This window comes from Mya arenaria, chromosome 15 (assembly GCF_026914265.1).
Source record: "Mya arenaria isolate MELC-2E11 chromosome 15, ASM2691426v1".
Lineage (NCBI taxonomy): Eukaryota > Metazoa > Mollusca > Bivalvia > Myida > Myidae > Mya > Mya arenaria.
The window spans coordinates 26,624,690-26,650,880 of NC_069136.1; the positions used below are offsets into that span (position 1 = coordinate 26,624,690).

The window sequence follows — 26,191 nt, forward strand, 5'->3', positions numbered from 1 at the left end:
AAAAGGCATGGTGTTAGGTCAGAAAAGGCACTTAAGATGCGCATTGAATAGTCTTGAATGGGTCGCATGGAAGTATCCAAGTTCAATTTATATTGGGTATGTGTTGTAACTACTTTCAATACTTGTGGTTTATTATGAATACCTATTAAAGCTGAAATATTTACCTTAGTGTCAAAATTATGTATTTTTATCATTTTAATTTATACTTATTTCTAACACCTAACTTGACATTATGTCCAATTAATACATATTTTGTTCAAAACAGTTAGAGAAACCAAGGTGTATGCAATTGATTAGATAATAACCAAAGGCGGCTTTGTCAAACAAATGCCACAGCAGGGCTTAGTAAAAAGTTAGCAGGGTGTCGGAAAAAGGGAAGCAGTGCAATCCCCCTGATATTTAGGCCTAGCTGGAGCATTGGTTCCAAGTTATAGCCCTCGACCTTGTAAAATGATAGCCTATAGAGCATGCATGCGTGTCGCGCGTATTCCCAAAAGTATATTAGCCAGACGTGAAATTGTGCAACTGGAAAGTGGCTGCACTCAGTAAATGCAGAAATATGGCCATTGACTTAATTAAAAAATAGCCTATGGGGCCTGCGCAAATGTGTCGCACATATTTTTCAAAGTATTTGAAGAAAGGTCGTATACAGAAAGGTTAACCTGCATGTTATGTTGTGTACATGGGTTTATGTTATGCTTCGCCCATTTTGTCCGGAATTATGACTCTGGCTTTATGGAAATATGGCATACAGAGAAGGCAATATTTTGTCGCGACAGATTTGTAAAGAAGCATGTAAAATTGTGCCCCTAGAGTTTTGCGTGTGGCTGCATCCAGGAAGAGTACTGTCCCTTGACTAAATTAAACAATGCAAATACGACAATAACTATTGTGATAATCGTACCGCGATAAGTACATAAGCCAGTCATGGAGGAATGATAAGCTTCTTGGTTTTAATTAGCGGCAGGATCCGGCAAAGCTATGCATGGCGTTTTACATAATTTAAAAAACAACAACATATAGAACATAAATGGTATAAGTCTAAATACGTCTTTAAAAACGTATTTGAAATAAAAGTAGTTAACCTTCAGAAAGATGTTAAAGTGCAGGTGAACTTCTGCACCTTAGGTCGTCAATAATAAAGAACCGGTCTGAAGTTCCCCCAGTGAGTTCTAAGAGTAGTGTTCACTAACCTAGTAAGGCGGTTGTTAACCCAACTATTTACCAGTGATTGAAAGTAGATTACTTCTGACTACCTTGTCTGCTTGATCTTGATACATTTGCAATTAAAGTTTAAACAGGACCTTGGTTTAAGTGCAAACTTCTTACCCTGTCATTTCTGTTCCATTGTTTTCTCTACACGGCACACCTTTAAAACGGTTAGTAAATATATAACTGCAGCGCGTACACCTGTGCTTTTAACATTGTCCCATCGTCCATGTCTGATTACTTAAGACAAAGTTTATTTGATAATACATGTACAAAATTCGGTTTGATTATTGACTGTTTATATCAATTGACTTATTATTTTTCGTCTCACGGCGTGATAAATTCATCTTTATACGATTGTAGCCGTTTTCGTATGGGCCGTTTTTACTAAATTACGAAAGGTAGGTTTGTTTTCATTTCATTTTAATTTGTTTTTTAGCATTTTTAAGTCATTTAAGTGAAGAACCATAGCTTTAACATATAGTCAAACATTGTCAAATTGTGTCTATCCTTAATTAAGCAGAATATGCCAGAAATAACGTTACAAGGTGCAATTTTCACATAAATAGTATTTTCCCGTACGGTAATCGTACATCTTACTGTAACATGTCGGTTTGGTGAGCTGGATTGGGGGAAATTTATTTTAGTTTTCCATTATAAGACATTCAAATGCAATTTCATAGAGAAAATAGAAACGTCATAGAGAAAATAGAAACATTGTTTATCACCAGTTTTCCTATACAGTACAGTACTGTACATTACGAAACACAATGCCCGATGTCATGTGTTTTCGACGTAGTTTATTCTGTATAAAAGGACGCTATTCAGAGTGTTTTGACGATATTTGTTCTTCGCAGATAGGGATACATAACAAATGTCAAAGTCATTAAAAAGCGTTTGTATCCTTGGATGCTCATTATTGTTGCAAGCTTCCGACGGTGTAACCTCATTTGCCAGAAATGAATTTTAAATGAGAAAATGAAATGATATAAAAAAAAACGTTGATTAATTTACATCAAAAGTAAAACCTTTCTGATAATAATTTAACTGAAAATTCAAGTACAGTTTGTAAAGTGATTACTTGAACAGTGAATCAAAACTTCCTGTGTAGTATATCGAGGTCTCGTGTCATGATAAGTACAGATACTTCTCAGAATAAGTATGTAAAGGGATGTCCTTATAGTCAAGTGCCATAGAACAACTTATTATTCTTTAATTTGTGCAATAAAGGTTTTATTTGTGCATTTATGACTTTAATAGTATGAGATAATGACACATGCTAGTCATTCATGTACAACGCCAACTGCATCAATATGCCAAAATAAATATTATTTCTAGAGTGTTCCTTGTTTGGTTTGTTAACTATTACCTTTAAGTGACACTCATGTTCAGAATCAATACATACACATGTATAACAAATATAAACTGCGAGTGATAAACTACTTACTAAATAATGCATTTATGAAAACTGTTAATTACTGATAACAGTGTATTTAATAGCTGAGAACGAAAAATATTAAATGATTGGTGAGTACTAAAATGTCTACTGTGATCTACTATAGTCTCACAAGGTCGAAATACCATGTTTTCTGCGCCGATCTTTCAAATTCAATTTGGTATCTTTCATTAGAACTATTGTTTTCGGCATTTATACATCTTTTTTGTGTGGTACAACAATTGTATTAATTGAGGTAAATCTTAATTGGGATTGAGAGTGTATCTTTAACAAATTGACTCAAACATTTCATAAAATCGCTTGTCTATCAGGCTTAATCCAATAAATCGAAAGAACTGTTTTCTAAAATCTCACTCTTATCAAGTGCGAAAATAAATGCATATAGGAATTATAACAAGGCCTTCAAAGTTCATTGATGCGAGTGATACCATAAAAAAATTTACTCTTATATTTGTTTATATAAAAATCTAGTGGCGTCGGGAAATTTTAGAGTCGATCGGTTCAACAGACCAGCCCTATTATTTTTTGGTCCATTAGAACAAAGGATTTTGTTAAATGATTACCATGTTTTACTTATATATTTCCGTTTAACATACAATCGGCTGATTGTTTAGACATTTGTGAAAGTTAACTAGGCTGTAAACGTCATCTTTGTTAACTTTCAGATCTTAACTGCACCTGAAGTTTAATGGATACACTTGTGATCGGCAGTATTTCTAAAAGAACATTTTGGACAACTGTTTCAGCTGTACTTGTGAAAAACAAATACATGAGAACATCATAAAATGTTTCACTTTTTAAAGATGCCGATAACAATAACGTTGTTAACGTCATTTAAGTTTTGAGAAATTTTGAGAATTGTATATTCTTTATTTGAACTTCATTTTGTAGATATCTGAGAATGGCCATGACGAAGACACGAAGTCAAATTCAAGCCTTGGTGAGTTAATTACTTCTCATAATCTACTTGATTAGAATGCAGTAAAACACGGGCAGCTATCACATTGAAGCTACTAGGTAACTAAACAATAAAATATCGTGAGAGCATACATAGAATAGCATGGCCATACAGTTACCTTCACGCTTAAGAAATTAAATCTAGTCCTTTAACAGGTATATGTCACGCATAAATGGTCCTATGGTAACGTATCAATGTAATATCTTTCTGATTTGCGAATAAAAATATTAACATGTTTCTAAATTAACATAGTTTCCTTCAAAAAGTCTTCTGACGTGATCAGAATTTCAATCGGTCGGACTCTTGAGATAGCTCTTACATTTTACAAAAAGGAAGCAAACACTCTTTGGTAGAAGTTTAAAACAACATTGTATTTTGTTTTCTGTGTTTAAAGAGTTAATACTTTTTTCTGTCTTATCCCATTTTGCTCCAGGTTTCAGCCTTACTAAAAGATGTTTCGAAGCTCTTGTTCTATCTTATCCCATTTTGCTCCAGGTTGCAGCCTTACTTAAAGATGGATACGAAGCTCTTGTTCTGGCAACCAATCTGGAGGAAACCACATTCCTATACGAGGGCAGCCAACGAGGACGGGAATTTTTTAAGGAAACTCCTCAGCTGCTCAAGTTTACTGACTTCTGCAAAGGTATTTTAATGTTCTTGGAATAACATAAGCGTTTTTTGGTTAACAAAGTCTCGAGTCTCCTACATGATAATGTTTAAAAGAGTACAGTTTAGACACATGTGTGCTTTTAGATTAAACTCATGCCATAAAACCATAAATTTGTTTGCATTTAAACTGTTGAGCTAATTGAGCATATTATGTGTGAATTTCAGTTTTGAGATTATTATGTTAGATACGAGTTTGTCGAAAACTCTTCAGCGTAACAAACTTAAGTATCTTATTTCATTAAGCCATCTTACTCACTTAAAAGTTAACATTACAAAATAATACAATAGTTTATAGATACGATCATAAACATAATTTCCCTTTTAACCCACAGAAACTCAAAATTTGAATATTTTACAAATGGTTATATATCTACAAAAGGATTGTGCTTAGTGCTTGATCCTCAGAGACTTAAGATTGTTCGAGAAATTGGGAAGTGCTCCTATTAAATCACTGTATTATTGGAATAATTTGTTTCTTAAAAAACAACAACAGGAATTAAACAATATTACCAGTGGCTAATGTAATATTTGTTTGATAAACAAGTCATGGTTCGAAATTAAATTGGATTTTTCACTGTCATTGCAGGTTTTGATGAGCGTTTGAACAAAACAGGAGCGAATGTTTGTGAAGATGATACTGCACAGCACGTCGAAGAAGATACAAGAAAGACCATTGATGTTCAGCCGTTTAAACAGAATAGTGGAGATACAATAAAAGAAGAGGTTATAAGTAATCCGAATGCAAATGATGTAGATGTCGAAGAACAGTTGTCTGAAGACACATGGAATGAAAACAACGTTAATGATAAACCAGACTTCATTGAAGTCAAGGTTGAACCAGAAGCTGTGCTTTATTTTGATAACAATACAAGTGACGTAGACTTTGAGAACTTTATCAATGGAGACTATTCTTCAGTTGAAGCTGTTAATTGCAAAGTTTTGCCTGAGCATAATCTAAATGCAAAAAGCACTGAAAACAGTACCATGGTTATGGATAAGAATACAAATGAGTGTACGAATATTTTAACAGAAGAAGCTACTCCGGTCAAATGTTTTGTTTCTTCTTCAAAAGACTTAGACAGTACGAATTCAAAAAGAAGCAGTGGAAGAAAAAGGAAGTCCAGCAGACGTTATGATCAAGAAGTAGACCTCACTTCGGATCGTAGAAGGTCAGAGCTGCGTTCTTTCTTGATCAATACTGGAGCAAGAAGTACAGGTACAAAGCGGAAATGTGATACGAAGACTATTGAAGTGAAATTCAATGCAATACTGGAAGTAGAGAAAGGTGTTAAGACCAAAACCCAAATTGCTCGTGAGCTGAACATCAATGGCAGTACCTTGTCTACCTGGCTGAAGAACACGGCGGCTATAAAGGAAGGATTTAGAAACTTTGATCCAAAACGAAAGAAAATGAGATCCGGGAAATGGGAGGAGCTTGAAGCAGAGTTGATTAGTTGGCTCGCTAATACAGATGACAAGACTGTTAATGGCAATGTGCTCAAAATGAAAGCTGTTCAATTGGCGGATGAGAAGGGCATCAGTGATTTTACTGCATCTCCAGGATGGTTCGACAGGTTTAAAGACCGCAATAGCTTTCGCTTCAGCGTGGAACGACGAAACGCCGAGAGAGTTGCGAAGAAGAGAAAAACAGATGATGACTAAACCAAACTTTATAAAGACTGCTGTACTTGATACCTTCAACTATGATGTGACTTTTCTGTGTACTGCTGAAACTGTTACGATCGGAATAAAGCAAAGGATAAGCGTCTTACCCACGCGATAATACTTTAAATGGTACAATAAGCCACAAATGCCAAAGTTATGTAAAGGTTTAAGAAACCAAAATATTTTATTGTTTATTTTTAATGTCTTGTAAACGCACACAGAACTAAACAGTGTCAATGCATATTGATCAACTGCGGCTTTAGTATACCAAACTTGGTGCCTGTGATCATACAGCTTATATGTTTTATTAGTTTATGTAAGTCCAATGGTTCAAGCCGTGATATCATTGTGCTCTGTTCTATAATCATTCCTGACATGGGAAGTGCCCATGGACATTAACATTATTTTTATATTTGTGTTCATATGAATTTATACATGTATAACGGGCAGATTATGATCACATTTTACTTTTATACTATTCTGTGTTGTTTTATTATCAAAGTTTGATCAGGTGATTAGTTTCATCCAACACTTCGACAAGCCTGTTTCCAATTAATGTTTTGGCAGTGCTCCGCCAGACGGCCGTTTTGTGAAAAGGTTTGTCGAAGCGTTTTAAGAAACTAAAGTCTCAATAAAACTCTGGTAGAAGACCGAAGGCGGCGTAGACTTCGCTATGTTTCATTAAAAATGGTGAAGAAATAGTGAAATTACCTTTGTTTAAAGTCTTCATTCGAAGCAAAATGTTGCCCTCCGAAGTAGCATTTATGACGCAATTTATCACATGGTATACACACAATACAATTCTTATTTGAAATAAATCAGGCTCGTGAAATGTAGTTGGAAAGAAACAATCGCAGAAGTGTATGTGAAAACAATCAACGACAGCAAATGGACGCAAACTGATTAAAAAAGCCTCGCCGTGAACCTGTCAACAGCCACAGAAAGCTTGTAGAACATATGGCTGAAAGTCGGAACACCTACAAGTTCCATAGAGTTTATACTAAATGATGCAAAATTCAAGAAGAATCACATTGGAATTGGAGCAAATTGTATGAATTCGTTCTTATTTGCAAATATTTTTGAAATACTTGTCGGAAAGAACCATTCATTACACGATGACCAGGGGTTTTGAGTTCCTTGAGTTTTGGGTCAGTCATTGCAATTTGATAAAGCTAAACGGCATGAGACCTGTGTACTGTGTATAATAATAATAATGATAATAATAATAATAATATTAATTACAATAATATCTTTATTTAGAGAAGGTATATCTAAACATTATGACATAATTTCAGGTTCAAGCATAACAACATCATATTTACAATGTGGCCTTCTATGAAGAAAAACAAGCCAACGAAAAGAAAATGCAATTGGTAAATCATAAAACATCTGCATCTTATACATTCGTATACAAGAACTAATGATGTTTAGAATATAATTATTCTATACAAATCATGTTTAATTAACATTACAATTTTAGTCATTTCAATATATTACTTTCAGCGTTTGGATAATCCTGAAAAGTGAATCTCCCGAATTTCAATGACTGAAAATCCCAGAAAAAATACAAAACAATTATTTGTGCCCTAATTTGTGGGGGTATTACCCCTCCACCTTTGAGCACCGATTGAATAATCTTTTATTTGCTTTACAAATCCTGCGAAGGGAATGATAAATAAGTTTTTAAGAGTCGGTGTACCAAATCATGTCAATTTATTTAGTATCTGCGTCTAACGTACCACCTTGTCAAGTCCCACGCATTCAGTAAAGGCCCCTAATTACCACCAAAAGATCAGGAACAACCATATAATAATATATCACCAAGAGGTAAATATTTTACAACCTTTTAAAAAATTTAACCTTTTTTTTATATTTGTTTATCTTGCAGTATGGAAAAAGCACAAAAATGAACAACTTCATTTCTCATATTTCTGTATCCTAATTCAGTGTGTGTCTTAATATATGGCATGTTTATTGAGTTTGCAAAGCATTTGGTACTAAAATGATAGGCATACTTTTTAATTATTCTGTACAAGTGAACCGTATATACCATCTGACGTTTCAAATAGACTGTTTAAATGTCATTTCATCAAACACCAACATTGTTCGAATGCGATGTTCATGTCCTTGTATATTTCTAAATGTGGTTACACACTCTATTTACGATGTAAGCTAAATCCATGCAAATAAGAGTAAAATCTTAGTAAAAGCGCACATTTACCTAACACAATTATATAAGTGATTATATAAATCGGAGTTTGTGCATACGTGTTAAAGGGACTAGTCACCAGATGATACTATTGCAAGAATAATAGAAAATCGTCCAAAACTAACTTAAAATTGATACCGGTGTGTACAAATCTTAATTACTGATGCATCACATCGCTCTCGACACATGAACCTTTCGAATTGTTTGCGTTTTTTACCAACTCGGAAATTTGCTGGGTCTGTCTCATGGCAATTCCCAGGTAATTTAAAATTAGCGTCGGTATATATATCTGTCCTAATCAAGTGACTTTCACATGCAAAATATTTTTACTATAAACTAGTAAAACAGTATGCGCATATTTAAGCGGGAAAACTCTAAGGTGAGACAGCGATCAAATATTATTTTAATCATGTAAAGTGGTGTCAAATCGGCATCATAGTAGTTCGTACTGATAATGCTAAGCTTTTTTTGAGGAAATACGGTATTTACCGATTTTGGGACCATATAATGTCTTGTCCCTTTAATATAGTTTCCTTTCATAGCATATACATGTACGTGCTTATTTGATTATATGGTTGACAGAGGCAGATCCAAATGTAGTTTTACAGTTCATAAATCGAGCGTTCCCTGCAATCATTTGCTAACATTTGCACTTTAGAGGGCTGGAGGTTGTTAGTGTAAACTAAACAAAATAAATGGATTGATGCGACACGCAGTAAGTACATACTAACAACATTTATGTTTTAGTGATCTATGTACTTTTATTTAAACCACCCACTTAGTGGGCCAGCCAATGTTCATATCTACGAGTCTACCTGATGATAATCAATAACGTATGACTGCTGATTTTCGGAAATGAATGTATTGGCAAATGTGAAGTATATTGCCTCCCCACTACTCATTCTTTTTTTGTGAGCTTAGTCGATACTAGCCGTAATACTTTTAAACAGTTTAAAAGGTAAAGTGAAATTAAAGTCCAAAGTAATTACGATACAATCTCGAAATAAAAACATTGGTTCTGTAAAAATATACTTGCACCTTGTCAATACCGGTATCAACATGTTCAAACATAACTACTTAGTGATTTAGTTCTTTGCATCGCAATTCAAGACATATTCGTGCTCTGCTGACTTCCAATGCCAATGCATCTCACCAGGCTTCTCTCGGAATCGAAGCAGCATGTTGGTATCGAGTACGCAGTGTTGAGCTTAGATCGATACATTTGTCTGGAAGTCTGGTCGGATGACTCCGGGAAAATTAGAATTACATTAATATATTGCAGCAATGTAAAGGTTAAAATAGGTTAGAAGCGGTTAGAATTGTTAAAGATTTTGTTTAAAAATCATGGAGGAACGATTTAATACCGGATATGGAACGTTTATTACGACAGGTTAGTGACATAAAATGTATGGGTTTTTTATCTTTTAAGTATACAGTTATTAATGAAAGCATAAACAAATACAATTGGCAGTGTTGAAAAGCCTACTTTTAAATAGACATTTTCGCATGCAGAATTTTGCCATTGTTAAAACACAATCCAACACAAGTGATTCTTTCATTAATAACGTCTCACACAAATGGCGTATGCGGAATCGATTCGACATATTGATTGTTCTAACATGTAAATTGTTAAGCAACAAACTATGATTAACTGTATTCCCCTTTCAGAGAAAGACAAATGACTTGCTGTTTCCCCCTTTTCAAAGAGAACCACATGACTTTGTTGTTGTTTTCCATTCCGAGAGAAGCAGGTGACTTTGTTCTTTTCTCAACTCAGAGAGAAACTAGTGACTTTGTTATTTCCCCCTTTTCAGGGAACCACGTGACTTTTTTGCATTCAGAGAGAAGCCGGTGACTTTGTTTTGTTTTTCCTTGCAGAGAAAACCACGTGACTTTCTTATTTTTTCCATTAAGAGTGAAACAGGTGATTATGTTCTTTTCTCTATTCAGAGAGAAACAGGTGATTTTGTTCTTTTCTACTTCCAGAGAGAGAAACTATATCGATTCACAAGAAGCGGTGTATACTTCGGCATGTTCGGAACCTATCCATTGCTATATTTATACTGTCCTTGTTGGGCGTAATGTTCGGTGTTCTAATGGCGAGCAGATCCAGACAGTTCCCCTATATGTTGGCACCCCCTGCAGGCCTGGCAGTAAGTTGTTCAGGGCCCGATTTCACAAAGAAAGACAAACGATAACCAAAAATATTTTGATACGTTCTGTGCATTTTATGCTCTAGAAGGATGTCCCTTCTAGAATGTATTACATTATTCTTGTTTGTAAGTTGATCACGTGTGCCACACCACGTGGTTAATAGTACATAATTATGTTAACATAATATGGATGAGTATTTCGGATATGTTTCAGCCGGACTAGATCGACTTGCACTTATTTATTTTTCCATAAAGCATAGTAATTCGAAAATGTAAATGCAGGATGCTTGAAAAGCTGATGGTCACAATTTTAAAGGCGCAAAATATAGGTTGATGAAAATCATATTTTGTTTAATATAAAATATAATAAAACGTTAGGGATATTTTGGCGCTTTTTTCAGTTGGGAATTCGTGTCCACGTAGCTATTAATTAAAAAAAAAACAGTTATAAGACAAATATATTTTTATCTATACATAAATACTATAGTTTTTTTTGTTTTTTTTTTGTTTTTTTTTTGTTTTAATCATCAAAGTCAAATGAGATAAATGTTATTGAATTTAAAAAATGTATAACCTTCATTGTACCCTTTAGACTGATATGTGATGTCCTGTGAAAGTCATTAGTTGTTAAACATAAAAGGATGTTTGGCCGGAAGTACCTTTATTTATCAACACAATTGCAAATAGTCTTCATATTGTTATGTTTTTCTTTCTCAGAGTGCAGTGCTTGTGTTGATGGCAAGAAACATTGACCATTTTGGAAGAGAAGCTTCGTCGAAGTTAAACTTTCTAGTATGTCGAATGTCCATAAAAAATATTTGGTATTTTTTGTAGTCAACCGAAGTAAAGTAAATAATTCAAGTAAAGTCATTTGAATACGTTTAATAAATATTTTGAGTACATACATAATTATGAAGGGTTATGCCCTTAATATTTATTACATGTGTTCAACTAACTTTCATTGACTTTAATAGGTGATTATATACATATCAAACCCTACATTTTTGACATTCCTGAAGTTTTCAAATACAATGTACATGCAACAGTTTACAGGCCCTGTAATGGCTTTTAATTTTTTTCTAGGGAGAATTTTTCAGCGTGGTCTTTGGATTTGCTGGGATCTGTCTGTGGGCTGTTCTTGGAGTTGGTGGAGTTTGGGTTTTAATAGATTGCATCAGACTAAAGCTGGGCCGTGTTTATGTAAAAGAGGCGTTGACGGCTGGCGACGTCAACGTTAACATTGCTTTATCTGCGATATCCCTTGCAATATCTCTTGTCATGTGCCTTTTGACCGCACTTTTCGTGAGTCTGTTTCTATACGGCCCCATGACGTTTGGGAAAAACAGTAACCACATTTCCAGACAAGGACAACCTGTAGTGCTGTTAACTTCTTTCAACAACTATGCTAGTACCTACGTTGCGAACACACAGACCGGGGGCTTTGTACAAATAGTTAATCCATCTTCAACATCCCATACGGATCATGTATTGTTGTAAATGTGACTGTTAGATCTAACCATATTTTGACATATCAAATCATAGTTTTGTATAAGATTTGAGGAGTTTTATATGTTGATCGATTATTTTTGCTTAGCAACCTATTGAATAGAATGAAGAAATGGTGTTATTTCATTGATTATGTTATGTTTCCGCACGTGTAAAAATATATACAATGCGTTGTTGTTATTTTTTAAATCTGAAATTTGCATGAATAGGGATTATTTGAACATTGTGCACATGCATCAATAACCTCAAATTACTTCTGCAATTCCTCTGTTTTTGTAAATGTATTCCAAGCTTCTTAGACATAACATAACGTACCATAGCGTAACATAATGCTGCAGTCGAACCTAAGACTGGTGCTATTCACAATCTTGTCCGGATTCCTTACACAATTTTTGAACAACGCAAAATCGCACTTTTTAAAGACATATTAACATTCTGAGCCATAGAATTCAGTTATTAAGACCCAGTTATTTCAATAAATTGTTACGGTGAAGTTTGTGGTGTGATTATGTGCAGTCAGGTGTAGGTGGAGGAGGTTGTAAATGTGTTGAACATTGCGAAAAATGTTGAATTGTGACCATGCATGGTCAATAATTTGTTGCGATTATTAAAACTTTCGCATACGTATCAAAAGAACGCATGTATTGAAGTGATTTTAAGAGCCTAGCTCCCGGGCATCCCTCGTCATAGGTACGCGATCCTGGCTCCGCTGGGAAGCGTTCGGCCATTCGCGTCCAGCAATGTAGCGGTTGCTCGCTTCCCGGTTAAACCACGTGAGTCTCGGGTAAGGCCAATAAACCGTGCTAAGGCTTTTCGTAGCTTTTTTATATTGGAAACCACAGGGACAATCACAGTCAGCCAAAACTCTACAAATTTTCTATTTAACGACACACTGATTAAATCCAAGCAAACACCAAATAAGACACACAACGCTTCAAGACAATACACAGTAAGTGTTAAAATACCGTCAATTGTAAATGTTGGGGTCACAGCCCCATCCATAACCTTTGCCTGTCGTAGACGTATTGAGAACGTTGAGCATCAGGCCAAACATCCAGCTCATGTTGCCACTGTAAGATAGATATGTGTTGTATTTCTGGGCTTGTAAATGAACGAGCAAAAAGAAAAAAAAACCTATTCAAACGTTTCTCAACTATGGACCTGTCCTGATTGTAAAGGAAACCACCTGCCTTCCTTAGTAACTTTTCAATAACGCTTGGCCCCCTGCAAAACAGGACAACAACTTTCACCTCATCCCAAGATATACATGGTTAATATAATTTAGCTTTTTCATACATGTCCATAGATTGAGAGACATAGATAGTCACACTCTTTACCCATGCAGCAGTCTTATAAACCATAAATCACAAATGGAATTACACTGTTGTAAATGTGCCCCCCCCCCCCCCCCCGAAACCTACATAACTAGTGACTCATAAATATTCAAAACATCTATACGTAGTTTGATGAACTATTAATGAGTTCGTTCGTGTAGGTTAATTGGATTATTTGATTGAGGGTTTTAACGGCCGATATCATATATATGTTTTATTCGGTGCATTGAAAAGGTGTCTGCATTAATTTTCAATCATGACTCACTATTGCAACAATAGCATACATAGTACAGCCAGATCTTGAACTTGTCTTATTTCGTAATTTAATTTCAAATTTTGGATTTAACCAAGACAGGTAAATACTTTTCAATATTTTGTTCAGGTAACGCCTTCAGGTATACAGTACTTGTATAAGCGTTAACAGTATTTTAACCGTAGACATTAAATTTAGAATTTGAATACCTTCATTAACTTGTATAAATGTTCTTCTTTTTTAAATTTAAATCAAGGATGCGTTTAAACCACTTAACCGTATATCTAGGGCAAACGTTTGTACCATACCATGTTATTACAAACTACAAAACGTATGGAAGATCTTATCAACGACTGTCAAGGTTCATGACCGTACATAAAGCTGATGAGACGAATAGTTTTGGCAATAATCAAGGCCATTCGTTTTGAACTAGAACGGACACAAAACATTAAAAACTTTCTGCGTACGGCTATGTCAGTAAAAACATGTATATTGACTTATTTTTTTGGTTATATAGGTTTAAGATATGTTCATGTAGTTATGTGCTGTTGAATGCTTGATTGTAATGTGTGCGTTGTCTTCGCTGTAGTGCATGCGGACCTGTTTGGCACACATCTGCCATGAGTTCAGTAACTGCTCACTTAATTATTAGCTTTTGAGTTGGTTATAAACCAGTTTTTGGTTTTATATTGATTCACGAATTGTGTAGTTGTTGAAACAGTTTCAATTTAAATTAAAACCAGTTGTATCGTATGTTTAACGAAAACAGAAACTTGTTTTTGAAATTATCGAAACCTACTCCGGAGGCGGTTTCGTCGGTTCGTTCTATCCGAAAACTACTCTACTTTAAAAAAAAATGTGGCGGAAGCACCATGTAGTTAAAACAGCCAAACGACTATCTGCGGTTTCATTGTTTTGAATAAAATTTAGAAATAATAGGTCCCTGCAAAGGCTTAATCATTAGGTTGAAACTGTACACCAAACTTCAAGCAAAACTTTTAAAGTGCACTTTCACAGATATACCTTTTTTACAACTTTTTTATTTTTTGTCTTCGAAGGAGCAAATTTTTGCGTAAATATCTGCAAACCAATGATATATGGTTGCTGACAAAAAATCAGATCGTAGATTTTCATATTTCTGTTCGACAATTAATGTTTTATGGCTTAAACCGTTACTAACGGTTAAAGAAAAATGCATAAAACATAACTTTTTGAACTTAAATATAAAAATCTGCAATCTAATTTTTTGTCAGCAGTCATATATAACTGTTTTTTATGGATTTTTATGGATGGCTCGTTCCAAGGCAAAAAAAAAAAAGTTGTCAAAACGTTCAATCTGTGAGAGTGCAGCTTTAAAACAGGTTTTCAAACTGCCAAAACCCTTGAGAGAAAAACTTAAACGAGGTTTGTATCAACATGAACGTCCTTAGTTTGCTTTAACAAAAGTTATGGTGATTTGATACATTTTTCAATTATTTAATTTATAGGAAATATATAACACATCGGTGAAAAAACGTTAAACTTGCCCTAATTCATATCTTCATGATTATTATAATGTTGAAAAACTGGATTCGTGGGTACTGCCATTTGAAAGAAAAGTAGGTCATCTTTTGTCAGTTTGACGATTTTCAAACCGCCGAAAGATAAACTTCTTTTCTTTCAAATGGTACAAAATGATGTTAGTTTAGTAAAACGCTCGAATGCCTATTTTTTTTTCAAATGTAGCTCCTTTGTCTAATGATAGAACTGGAGTAAACTGCCGTAAGAAGTATCGTATTAACACTGTAATGTGTAGTATTTACTGTATATTTTTAAAATACTTTCATACAATGAAATAAAAAAAAACAGGTATGATATTTACTTAGATCATTTTATGCCGTTTCTTCGAGGATGCACATTGATATATTTTGTGTTCACTGATCACAATTTTCCGAAAGACTTAATTCAATTTCATTTGAAATTGTTATAAATTAAAAATGGTATTCATAACCAAGCACTGAAAATCACTCTATGCATTGATATTTGCATTTTAATACTTGCTTGCATGCTATGAACTAATATTTAAACTCATACAGCTTAAGCTCGATGGACTTCATAGTGTGTATCAATGAGAAACATCACTTTTTGTTTGCTTAAAGGGGCTAGACACCAAATGATACAAATGCGAGAAAAACGAAAATTGTCAAAAACTTACATAAAATTAATATCGTTGTGTATAACGCAATGAATCTTACTTACTGATGTATCACATCGGTTACGACAAGTGCATCTTTTGCAGTTTTTGAGAAGTTTTGCAATTCGCAATTGACTGGGCTTGTCTACCACGTAAATCCCTGTAAGTTTAAAAATCGCGTTGACATATTTATCTGTAGTCATAAACAGATATGACTTTAACTGGGAATACATTTTGGCTATTTTTAAACGAAAAATCTTAGATGAGATAGTAACATGATTGTTGCGTTTATTCTTTCAATCATGTAAACTAATGTATCATCGGTCACCTACTAGCTGCGTTGACAATTCTAGGCTTGTTTTAAGGATATAATGTTATTGCTGATTTTTCTACCATCTGGTTTCTAGTCCCTTTAACTTGTTATTATAAAATACATTAAACTGAAATTTGATTATCACAATATTTTATACCCACAATACAGTTTTATTTTGTTTAATAGAATATCTAGCTACACTATTTTATAATCACAATACATTTTAGTTTATACATTTTTTTCACTCTAAGCTTTGGTTAAGCTTTTGGAAGCTATACACTTGTCCTTCTTTCAAAGTATTTAACAATTCATTACCCTTTGCAAGTACTGCCATTCATTCAATATAATTTCCTTTCAAAACAAATTTATCGTTGCTCCGTGACGTCTTTACTCGGTTGTCAGCGCAACCAAAATTAAAGAATTCTTGTATCGTAATTTTATATAACATATAGGAGTTAAGTTCAAATGAATTGGCATATGCCCGTTCTTAAGAAATGAACCGATTTTTCAGTACTCCTGTGTCGTAATTATATATTACATATAGCAGTTAACATGATGTGAATTTGTATTTGCCTGTTTTTTGTATAACGGAAGCGATTTTTCAGTACTCCTGTGTCGTAATTATATATTACATATAGCAGTTAACATGATGTGAATTTGTATTTGCCTGTTTTTTGTATAACGGAAGCGATTTTTCAGTACTCCTGTGTCGTAATTATATATTACATATAGCAGTTAACATGATGTGAATTTGTATTTGCCTGTTTTTTTTAGAACGGAACCGATTTTTCAGTACTCCTGTGTCGTAATTATATATTACATATAGCAGTTAACATGATGTGAATTTGTATTTGCCGGTTTTTTTAGAACGGAGCCGATTTTTCAGTACTCCTGTGTCGTAATTATATAATATATAGAGGAGTTAACTTGATATGAATTTGTATATGCCAATGACCAACTACCTAGAAAGTTAAAGGTCCCTGGACCGCAGCGTCCTTCATAATTGATCGGAAACCGATATTCAGCTGAATGTTATCTAGGTGACTTCGACATTTACCATTGACCAAATGACCTCAAAAGAAATTATAACAAGTTAAATGGTATGTATTTAAAAAAAAATATTATGATATTAGAAATATAATTGACATGACTGTATACTCAGCAATTAGCAAGAATTCTCTGGTCTGAATAAACAAACTGTACGATATACATAGAGAAATGTTAGAAGTACGACATGGCACGTATTACAGAAATAATTTATTAATAAATTTGAAATAATTTTCACTATCGAATTTAAACTTCAAATGTTGTAACAACTTAAGCATTGAAATGATAGTAATATTCATTTATTTTTCTGATTCTAACCACAAATATCCTCCATGTTTAAAGTCCCAAATCCAGTATCTTGAAGAAAATAATGTAAACTTGGATGACCAATTGACTCCTCTTTACATATTTTAAATTTGATAAAAAAATGAATTTATCGCAATAACACACATGCCATAAAACCGGAAGTATAGTCAAAATTTACCGCACACATCGTCACTACGCAGTTTGCATATCACGTGGCATTCTTAATGCACAAATAACATATTGAATTATATACTAATATGTTTTTTTTTATATTTTTGATAGAAGGTTATTCGTTTGAATACGTTTACACTGTTATTTTTACAAAATATTTCAATTGAAAGCTAAATTATATTAATTTGAAGAAAAGGGAGGTAATAAGACTATGATATAGCCATGCTTATTGCATAGTTGGGTTACGCCCCGTTCCTACATTGTATCGTTGTAACTGTTATATGTAATGAATCGTTAGTGAAGTTTACCCATTTATTAAAAATCTAATTATTTCGGACATGTATATTGTTCGTTTGTAACGATATACGTTATTTAATTTGAAAAAAAATGACATTTTTTCAATTTCCAGCTTGGTTTGTCAATTACTCGAAACAAATGAACTCAACTCATTCTTTTAAGAGAGTACTCATATATATCTCTAACGTTATATAAAATGTTCAGATACATACATGTTCAACAGTGCATGATAATCCCATTTAAATTGCAATATCCACTCAATCTTGCAGTGATTTATCATTTCGTGTTTATTCTTTGCCCTTTGACAATGTTAGCAATGAATATTTCCAAAGTTCATAGGAAAATAGGGACGATCGTCATGGAAATATGTTAAATAATGACGACCATCTGTCCATATAGACCCACATGCTATTGGCTAAATGTCCAACGAGACCCAGCGGGGGTATTTGTCACGTTCCTGTTACAAGGCATGTTCTTTACTTTCCTACCCTTAATTTCCGAAATTAGTATCGAAAGGATCCACAGGAGAGGCTGAAAAGAACTTCGGTTGCGGGTTTTAGCGCTTCGGTAGGGTAAGGCCAAGAAAAATATTTATTAGCTTTGGTTTAATGTTTTGTTTATAAACACTTTGCTTGGTCCTCCCCTCCCCCCCCCCACCCCCGATGTTATTTCCGTTTTGCGGATCCGTGGTCCACAGTGGTAACACACTTGACTCTCAATCCAGGGCTCGCAGGTTCAAGTCCCAGCCACACCAATCAACACACACTAATCGTCTTAAATGGGGGTCACGTGTGACAGTTCTATACACGTTAAAAAAAACAGGGTAGCTCTAGCCACTCAAAGCTTGTGTCACATTTTCCCTTAATCCATACAAGTTTGACACGGCCTGTGACTTACTTATTACCTTGACCTTGGACAATCAAAAAATGTTTATCTTGTCAACGTTTTTAGAATGAAGAACCTTGACGGGCGACCTACATGCTCATAAGCCTGCAAACCCGGGAGACTGGAAAGCGCTCGAGTGTTGCACATGGATCCTAACAGTACATAAGCGATCGAGGAAGGAACGGGAAAGGACTCATCTACCTCGGTAAGTATCGTTCGAAAGCGAGGCGTGACTTGGTTAGTACGATTTTTAGCATTGGATAATTTTGACGGATTTCATATAAAAAGTCTCAGTGGTAAAGAATTAGAATGCACCATCTACGAGTCACCTCCTTTAAATGAAATCGTATGGGGTTTTGTAAGTTTTTGTTTAAAAGCTTGAATTTAATGCATTTTATCAAACGAAAAAGAACTAGACTCGATGTAGGGAGAATGATCTACTTCGATAAACATACTGTGGACGCGATGCAGTATATTTAAAGCGTCATATCTTTCGTATTTTATATAGAAAAGATTAGGCGAGCAACGTTGCATTGCAAACCATCCTCTTCTGTAAAGATCGCGACGGGGATTTGTAAGTACGTTTATTTTACCTTTCAAATATGACGGATTTTATACAGAATAGAAAAGTTGCACTAGGTCATATATATATGGCATGTTAATTAGTGTGACGTGTAAATAACGAAGGTAGGTAAACTTAGTACGATTTTCGTAGGGGTATTAACAGCGGTTAAGTATTTACATAATTCGTTTTACGCTTACATGTGTATAGTTTGCATTCGCAAGACAAGATGAGTTTTGTTTTGCAATGACAATGCATAATACTTAATATATACTTATTGTATAATGTTTTATAACTTTTATTATGACCGATGTTTTGTAAATGACAATGCATAAAACGTAATATATATTTATTGTATAATGTTTTATAACTTTTATTATGACCGACTTCTCATTCCAGAGGTGTTTGCTTTTTCAATTGGTCTAGTTCATACTTAAATTGACCTATAATTGAACGGAATTTTGGCCTTTGTCATAAGACGTAAAATAAAATGTGTGGAACTCCAGTTGCGCAAAGTAAAGTCAGGGTGCTGCACAAATTGTAAATATATTTTATGATTCGTCTTATTGATAGTTACTCGAACGTCGCCTGACAGATAAATGCTTGACTTAAAACTCGCATGCATGTTGGACTGGTATATCGTATTACATTTCATATATTATTATTCATTTGTAATTATAATGACATTCTGACATCGCATATTGAGTCATGTTTTGCATTAGATTTCAGTAGATTTCAGACACAATTAAACTATTTGCATATATTTTTTACACCCATTTTCTATTTATAATTTCAATCAAAATTGTCTGTTTGTTTAACATTTTCAAATCTTTACTACAAAATGTTTCATAAATATGATAAAACCTACAGATACAACACCTTAAATCGCTATTTCAAATAAATGCCCTGTTCTTGTCAGCGGTAAGAGGTTGTTTAAAAACATTTAAAACAATAACTAATTGACACTTCGATATAGTTATTTTAACGAAATATGGCAGAATCCCCATAAAAAACCCTCTTACGCAGATGGATATTAAAGATGCACTCCTACTCCAAAAAAAAGATTTACCACAATTAATACAAATGTTATAATAAAAAGGATGGATAAATGTCGAAAGCAATGGTTCATCTGAAGGATACTGAGTTTAATTTGACAGACAGGCGCAGAAAACACGGTATTTCTACCTTATGAGACGATAGTAGCTCACAGTAAATATTTTAGTACTCACCAATCAATTAATATTTTGCGTTTTCGGCCATTAAGTACACGGTTACTATCTTGAAATCAGTAATAAATAGTTTCCATAAACGCATTATTTAGTAAATAGTTGAAGGTTTATCACTCAAAAATGATTTTTGTTATACATGTGTATGTATTGATTTTAAAGGACAACCCAATCAGCCTAAATAATTAAGAAATATTACACACCACTGAGGGTCATATGACATTATAAGAACCAGCCAGTCAGCACCCGAATGTGTATATGGACCGAGGCCCGAAGTGGTGTGTTATATTTCTTATATTATACCGAACACTTTTTTACCATTTAATAAATTTAAATCATCTTTGATGTGTTTTAGTGAAAAAATCTATCATTGTTTACTTGCGAAAAAATGTCTTTGTGAAAACTGCAACAGCACTCACCAGTTTAATGACGTCAGCGGTCCATATTATATGACGTCAGCGGTCCATATTATATTTTTTGCGAGGTCCGGACCAGCCGAAAACATGACATCGACCGCTGACGTCATAGAACTGGATTTTTGTTAAAAAACATTGATATACGAACCGATCAACTTTATATACATAAAGAAGGGACACATTTATGTAATATATAATATTATAGAATACTTTAAACGGAAATTAAACACGGACCTAGGCAAGAAAATTGGTTTCACCACCATAATGATGCTGCCGAACGTTCACTGAACAAGTTGAAAGGAAAACTGTTTAGCGCCCTGACATGTTTATTTACTTTCACTGACCCACAGATGGGCTGTGATAATGGTTTAATATATGTTAAGTTCTGTTTCTCCACTATCTAAATAAAACAGAATAACTTACGTTCAAAGGAATTGGTTGAGTGCTGGGTACTTATAGGGCAAATATTTAAAAAGGTCTCAAAGATAACAGTATCGTTTGAATGAAGAATTAACATAAACCAAAGCGATAATATTTCGCAATTAAGTGTAACATTTATTAAAAACTATTTATCAATGTAAAGTAGTCACTTGGTATCACCTTATCCCAAATTAGTTTGTAAAAAAGAATCGTAATGTACAACAAACATGCCCATGATAGTAGCATGCATTTAACGGGTGGTTAATTGAGTCCACACAAAACTTTGTTCAATTATATAAGAATCAAACCATGCATTCTTTTTTCATCCATTTAATAAATCTAAAATGAACGTGCAAGGAATTATTCATTTCCAGGAGAACACGAATTGAACCATGAAATTAATTTGTATAATTATAATTTATCAAGGTATTCATTCATTTTTTATAAAAAAAAATATTGAAATTTGAAATTCATTTTGATAAAAGTACATGTAGCTAGGAATCATAAGCGAGACACGATTTGATCAGTAGAATATGCAACTCAAATGAATTTCGTTGTTATTAAAATGAATACTTTATAATCTTTGTAAATTTGTCTTCATGTATATAAATAAGTGATAAATCACCAAAACCCACACCTCACAATCATATGTAATTGTTGAAGCAAAAGTGTGATTAGGCCGACAATGGATATTTTTTAGATAAAGACTACAGGTTAAATCAAAAGGTGCCTTTTCAGACTCATGTTTTAATAGAGTCAAATAAGAGATAAATTTAACAACGCCTATATCTGTAAATTCCCTCGCATAGTAATGTTTTTAAGTCGTTAATATTTCCAGTTCTTCCCATTTTTGTCTCATGCAAGTGATCTTTCACTGTGTCCTCATATCCAAATAGTCATTAATGGCAGCTCCATTTAGAACTGCTCAAAACCATTTTTCATAGGAAAGAATATCTTTTTTTTCTATATGACAAGCTGCTCAAGTATTTCAACAACATATGCTTTTATTGTGTAGCTTATATGCAATCTGCAAATAGCTATAATCCCATCTTATACTGTTATCAGGGAAAATAAAAAAGGCACATTTATTAGAAATAAAGTACAAAAACAAGGTGTTATGGAACACAATTGTTTTGGATGCATGTGAAACAAATTACTTGTGGATACCATCATTCAGGTATGTGTGCAGGATGTTCGAGTTAGCCAGGACACATTGTATTTGCATGTATGATATACACCTGAGTATACAGTCGAACCCTGATGGCTCAAACTTGCTTGGCTCGATTTCTTCGATGGCTCGAGCTAGAGGTCCAATTTCTTTATACTGTAGGTAAGCATTCCCGCTTGGCTCGAACTCCCCGATGCTCGAGGTATTTCGCCGGTCCCTGGGAGTTTGAGCCAACGGGGTTCGACTGTTTCCGTTTAAAGGGGCTTAGCTCGTGCCTCCGAATAATGTTGCTGTTGTGGATTTATTTTTATGTTGTGGTTGCTGGGCTTGTTAAGTTTCCATTACATTAACATGTATCAAATGTTAACATGAGCACAACCGTAATCATCACTAATCAGTGGTACAAACAAGGCGGAAAACGTTACATAAGAGTGCAGGTGATCCGCGATAAAATAAGACTTAGAATAAAATGGCAATATTTCAGCTGTGTATACCGGTCACCCTAATATTTCCCCTAGAATGCATGCCTCAGAGAGCAGTGCCCTGGACTTCTTATTGTCAGCCTCCGACGCAGACAGGAGCAAAGGTGCAAAATGTATCATTGTAAATGGAAGGATGGAGCAAAATAATCTAATTAACATAAAACAAAAATACATAATTATAACCTTCTCTCTTTCACTCCACTCAATATGATTTTGTTTGGTTGTAGGTTTTCGTGAGTGAGACATTTTAAGGAATTCACTACAGGTGAGAATTATTTCCTTTATACTCATTATGAATTCTAATGGAATAGATTATAATCTTCTTTTCGTGGTGTATTAAATGTCTTGTGTGCTTACATTGAATCCCAAACCTACCTTATTCATATATCCATATATATATATAAATATGATACTTTGACTACTATTTTTACTTTAATTCAATTTAGTAACAATTTGAGCTTCTTTACTGCAACTACTAACTATATCTTACTCCTTTCCAGCCACAAAGAGTTGTTGGCATACTTCGTCGAAATGGCAGAACTATTGAACATGAAACCGACGTCTGTGGGTGGAGACGGAGGGAAGGATTCGCAGACTACTGGTAATGCGTCGATAAATGAATATACTTGTCAGCTAATGTGAAAAGGATCACAGCATGTTAGCAAACGAAAAGAACCAAAACATGTACCTGTTAAGACTCCACATAATTGATGTTATGTTCGTCGGATTTACCCTACCTTGAGATTAGAAAAAGTATACTTACCATAATCCTCGAAAACAAATCTCAATGCCAAAGAAACCTTTCCCTGTGAAGAAGTGCTGCATTAAATTTCGTTAACAGTACTTCTTGTAGGCATCGTATACATTTTAACAACATTGTTATAAATTGCACATCTCACTCAAATAATTGATACTATGGAAAGAAATGAGCGTTTGCGTTTAAACCTAAAATAAAATGGTGTGTTATTTTTACTTTGCCAGCTCGCGCCATTATTTATTTGGCCAAAATTGCTGACTAAGCGACCCAACATCACCATTGTTTGACTTTGGGTTACAATCTATACATATATAAACGTTAATTCACTATTTTCAGAATTAATCGTAAAAATCGTTTCGGAAATGGCATAGCTTTTGCATCTGTACTTTCTCATCGATGTTTTTATTATTATTCTAGGCATGGTGAACAGGGGCTTTTCCAACTTTATGGATACAGATCAAGCCTTTGTCGATGACAAGAATCCTCAAAAGGCGCAGGATGCATTGCAAGGAGAACAGGTTTGTTCTTACATCAATCGAGAGTAGTTAAAATGTTATACACAATGTATTTATTTAGTACGTTTGCATCTCTAAATATGTTATATCCAATAGCAGTACGTATCACTTACGTCACACATCACAAACCTCTGTTACTAAAAGACGACCAATCTATTTACATCATCTTGGTTTAGCTTGTATTGTTGCATCAAGTAGTCCAAAAGGACGGCTCAGGGCACCTCTGTGGGGATGTCACTTGTTTGCACTATTTAAACAATCAACTAAAATTAAATTTCAATTTCCTGATAACGGAATGAGTTTATGTTCAGAGATACAAACAAAATATTTGTTTGCAACACTCTCTCTTTAGCCTTAATTATTCTTTAACTATGTTCAAATTGATTTAATTTACCAATTGTATTTACAAACACCAGCCAGCGTACAAATACTTATTCAAACAGACTTTTGTGGTCTTCATCTAAAAATCGGCATTTCAAACGCTTTCCGACAAATCTGGCATCTTTCGATATTTGAATTGTGATGATGTTTTAACAATGTTGTAAGAAATGTTTGTTCACACTCATGGTATGCTGTAGAATGAAGATCGATTCCACTTTCTGGGTCAAAATCAGACTTGCTAATTTCATCAGAAGTAATGTGAAATGTTCCCTGATGTTTCACGAGCAGTAATATATGATGAAGTGATTGTTCAAATCTATGTTCTTTTGTAATGTTTTCGCGTCTTTCAAATTTAAAGAAAGGTTTGACGTCATAATGGTTGCGTTACTTTGTAAAGGTTAAACTTCATAGACATTTCAACCGTTGCCCTTTGCAAACATGGCAAGTCGGGAATCAGAACAGTCCTAACACATGAACATGTTGATACTGCAATCGTTGCCAATTAAAACCATGGCAAAACCGGCGACAGAAAATGCTTATCCACAGTGTCGCATATATCTCCGGGCAACGGTTGTACAATGAGCGGGTTTTCATGAGTAGGCCACCGTTGCCTTTTATGGAAAGTGAAGGCCTAAGGCATGTTGAGGCAAAAAAGGGATCAATTCATTACTGGGACATGAAATGAATACCACTGTTCTTTGGACCAACCGTTCGTTGCCTCTTCTCAAGAAAGAGTCAGAAGACATGGTGATGTTGTACTTACAAATGCGAAGTTATATTGTTAAACTGCGAGGCCTGTTTGAGAGCAAAAATTTTGAAAACACTAATACGTATTAAAGAATGTCTGAGAAACTGTTCGTCCTTTCAGAATGACAAAGCCTAAAGGCAACGAAAAGGAGGAAGCGTGTCTTATGAAAAACACTAAATATATCCTGTATATTTTCGCTGGCCCCTTCTCTCAGAGTGTTGTTACACAGAATGAAAAACGCCAGTTTTTAATAAAAGGATTCACATTATTTTAAACAGTTAAAAACTCTGAGGCCGTAGTCAAAACCAAACATGTAGCCCTTTGTTTCAGGTTGCTCGTAAGGGCGAGACTAAGAGCAAGAAGATGCAGTCAGCCATCCTGTCCGGTCTGCAGTACAAGGTAGACGACAACCCACCCTGGATCTCCACAATACTGCTCGGATTTCAGGTATTTTGGCTTTTACCTTGTCTTTACTGACTAGATATTTGGTACGCGACGGATTCAGGGCAATGGCCGTGCATTTATTACAGACTGAAACTGAGTCGTAAATTGCCGGGTTTTAGCTTCTAAGTAGAAATGTGTTCAGCTTAGGATTTGGAGGCAAAGACTTTGCCATCAACTACTGACTAGAACATTTTTAAGTGTGATATTTGGGCAACAACTTGTCCTTTCTGAGTAGAAATGTGTTCAGCTTTAGATTCTGGCCAATAACGTTTTAAGTGTGGTATTTTGGGCCATAACCTTGCCTTTCCTTCTGACTAAAACTAGGTTAAGTGTGGTATTTTGGGCAATAACTTTGTCTTTACTACTGACTGGAACTAGGTTAAGTATGGTATTTTGGGCAATAGCTTTGTCTTTACTACTGACTGGAACTAGGTTAAGTGTGGTATTTCAGGGCAATTACCTTGCCTT

General features: G+C 34.4%; 3 protein-coding genes across 5 annotated transcripts in view; all 3 read left to right on the forward strand.

Moving 5' to 3' along the window:
- The first annotated feature begins 1,580 nt into the window (after positions 1 to 1,580).
- LOC128220160 (uncharacterized) lies at positions 1,581 to 6,430 on the forward strand. The gene is made up of 4 exons (XM_052928439.1): positions 1,581 to 1,610; positions 3,557 to 3,605; positions 4,119 to 4,266; positions 4,879 to 6,430. Exons 2-4 carry the CDS (start codon positions 3,567 to 3,569, stop codon positions 5,952 to 5,954), a joined length of 1,263 nt encoding a protein of 420 aa, XP_052784399.1. The 5' UTR covers positions 1,581 to 1,610; positions 3,557 to 3,566; the 3' UTR covers positions 5,955 to 6,430.
- A 2,991-nt stretch (positions 6,431 to 9,421) lies between these two features.
- On the forward strand, positions 9,422 to 11,965 carry LOC128218958 (uncharacterized). The gene is made up of 4 exons (XM_052926737.1): positions 9,422 to 9,556; positions 10,153 to 10,319; positions 11,037 to 11,111; positions 11,403 to 11,965. Exons 1-4 carry the CDS (start codon positions 9,511 to 9,513, stop codon positions 11,814 to 11,816), a joined length of 702 nt encoding a protein of 233 aa, XP_052782697.1. The 5' UTR covers positions 9,422 to 9,510; the 3' UTR covers positions 11,817 to 11,965.
- A 1,389-nt stretch (positions 11,966 to 13,354) lies between these two features.
- LOC128220134 (solute carrier family 23 member 1-like) overlaps positions 13,355 to 26,191 on the forward strand; it is a 33,284-nt gene continuing 20,447 nt past the window's right edge. Inside the window, exons 1-7 of one of the 3 annotated variants that reach the window (XM_052928404.1) lie at positions 13,355 to 13,514; positions 18,671 to 18,809; positions 19,113 to 19,182; positions 23,106 to 23,143; positions 23,379 to 23,479; positions 24,053 to 24,153; positions 25,610 to 25,726. In XM_052928404.1, the coding sequence (XP_052784364.1) occupies positions 23,410 to 23,479; positions 24,053 to 24,153; positions 25,610 to 25,726 (288 nt within the window). In that variant the 5' untranslated portion in view covers positions 13,355 to 13,514; positions 18,671 to 18,809; positions 19,113 to 19,182; positions 23,106 to 23,143; positions 23,379 to 23,409. The remainder of the gene's footprint in view (positions 13,515 to 18,670; positions 18,810 to 19,112; positions 19,183 to 23,105; positions 23,144 to 23,378; positions 23,480 to 24,052; positions 24,154 to 25,609; positions 25,727 to 26,191) is intronic. The other 2 variants (XM_052928405.1, XM_052928406.1) reach the window with 2 other exon arrangements.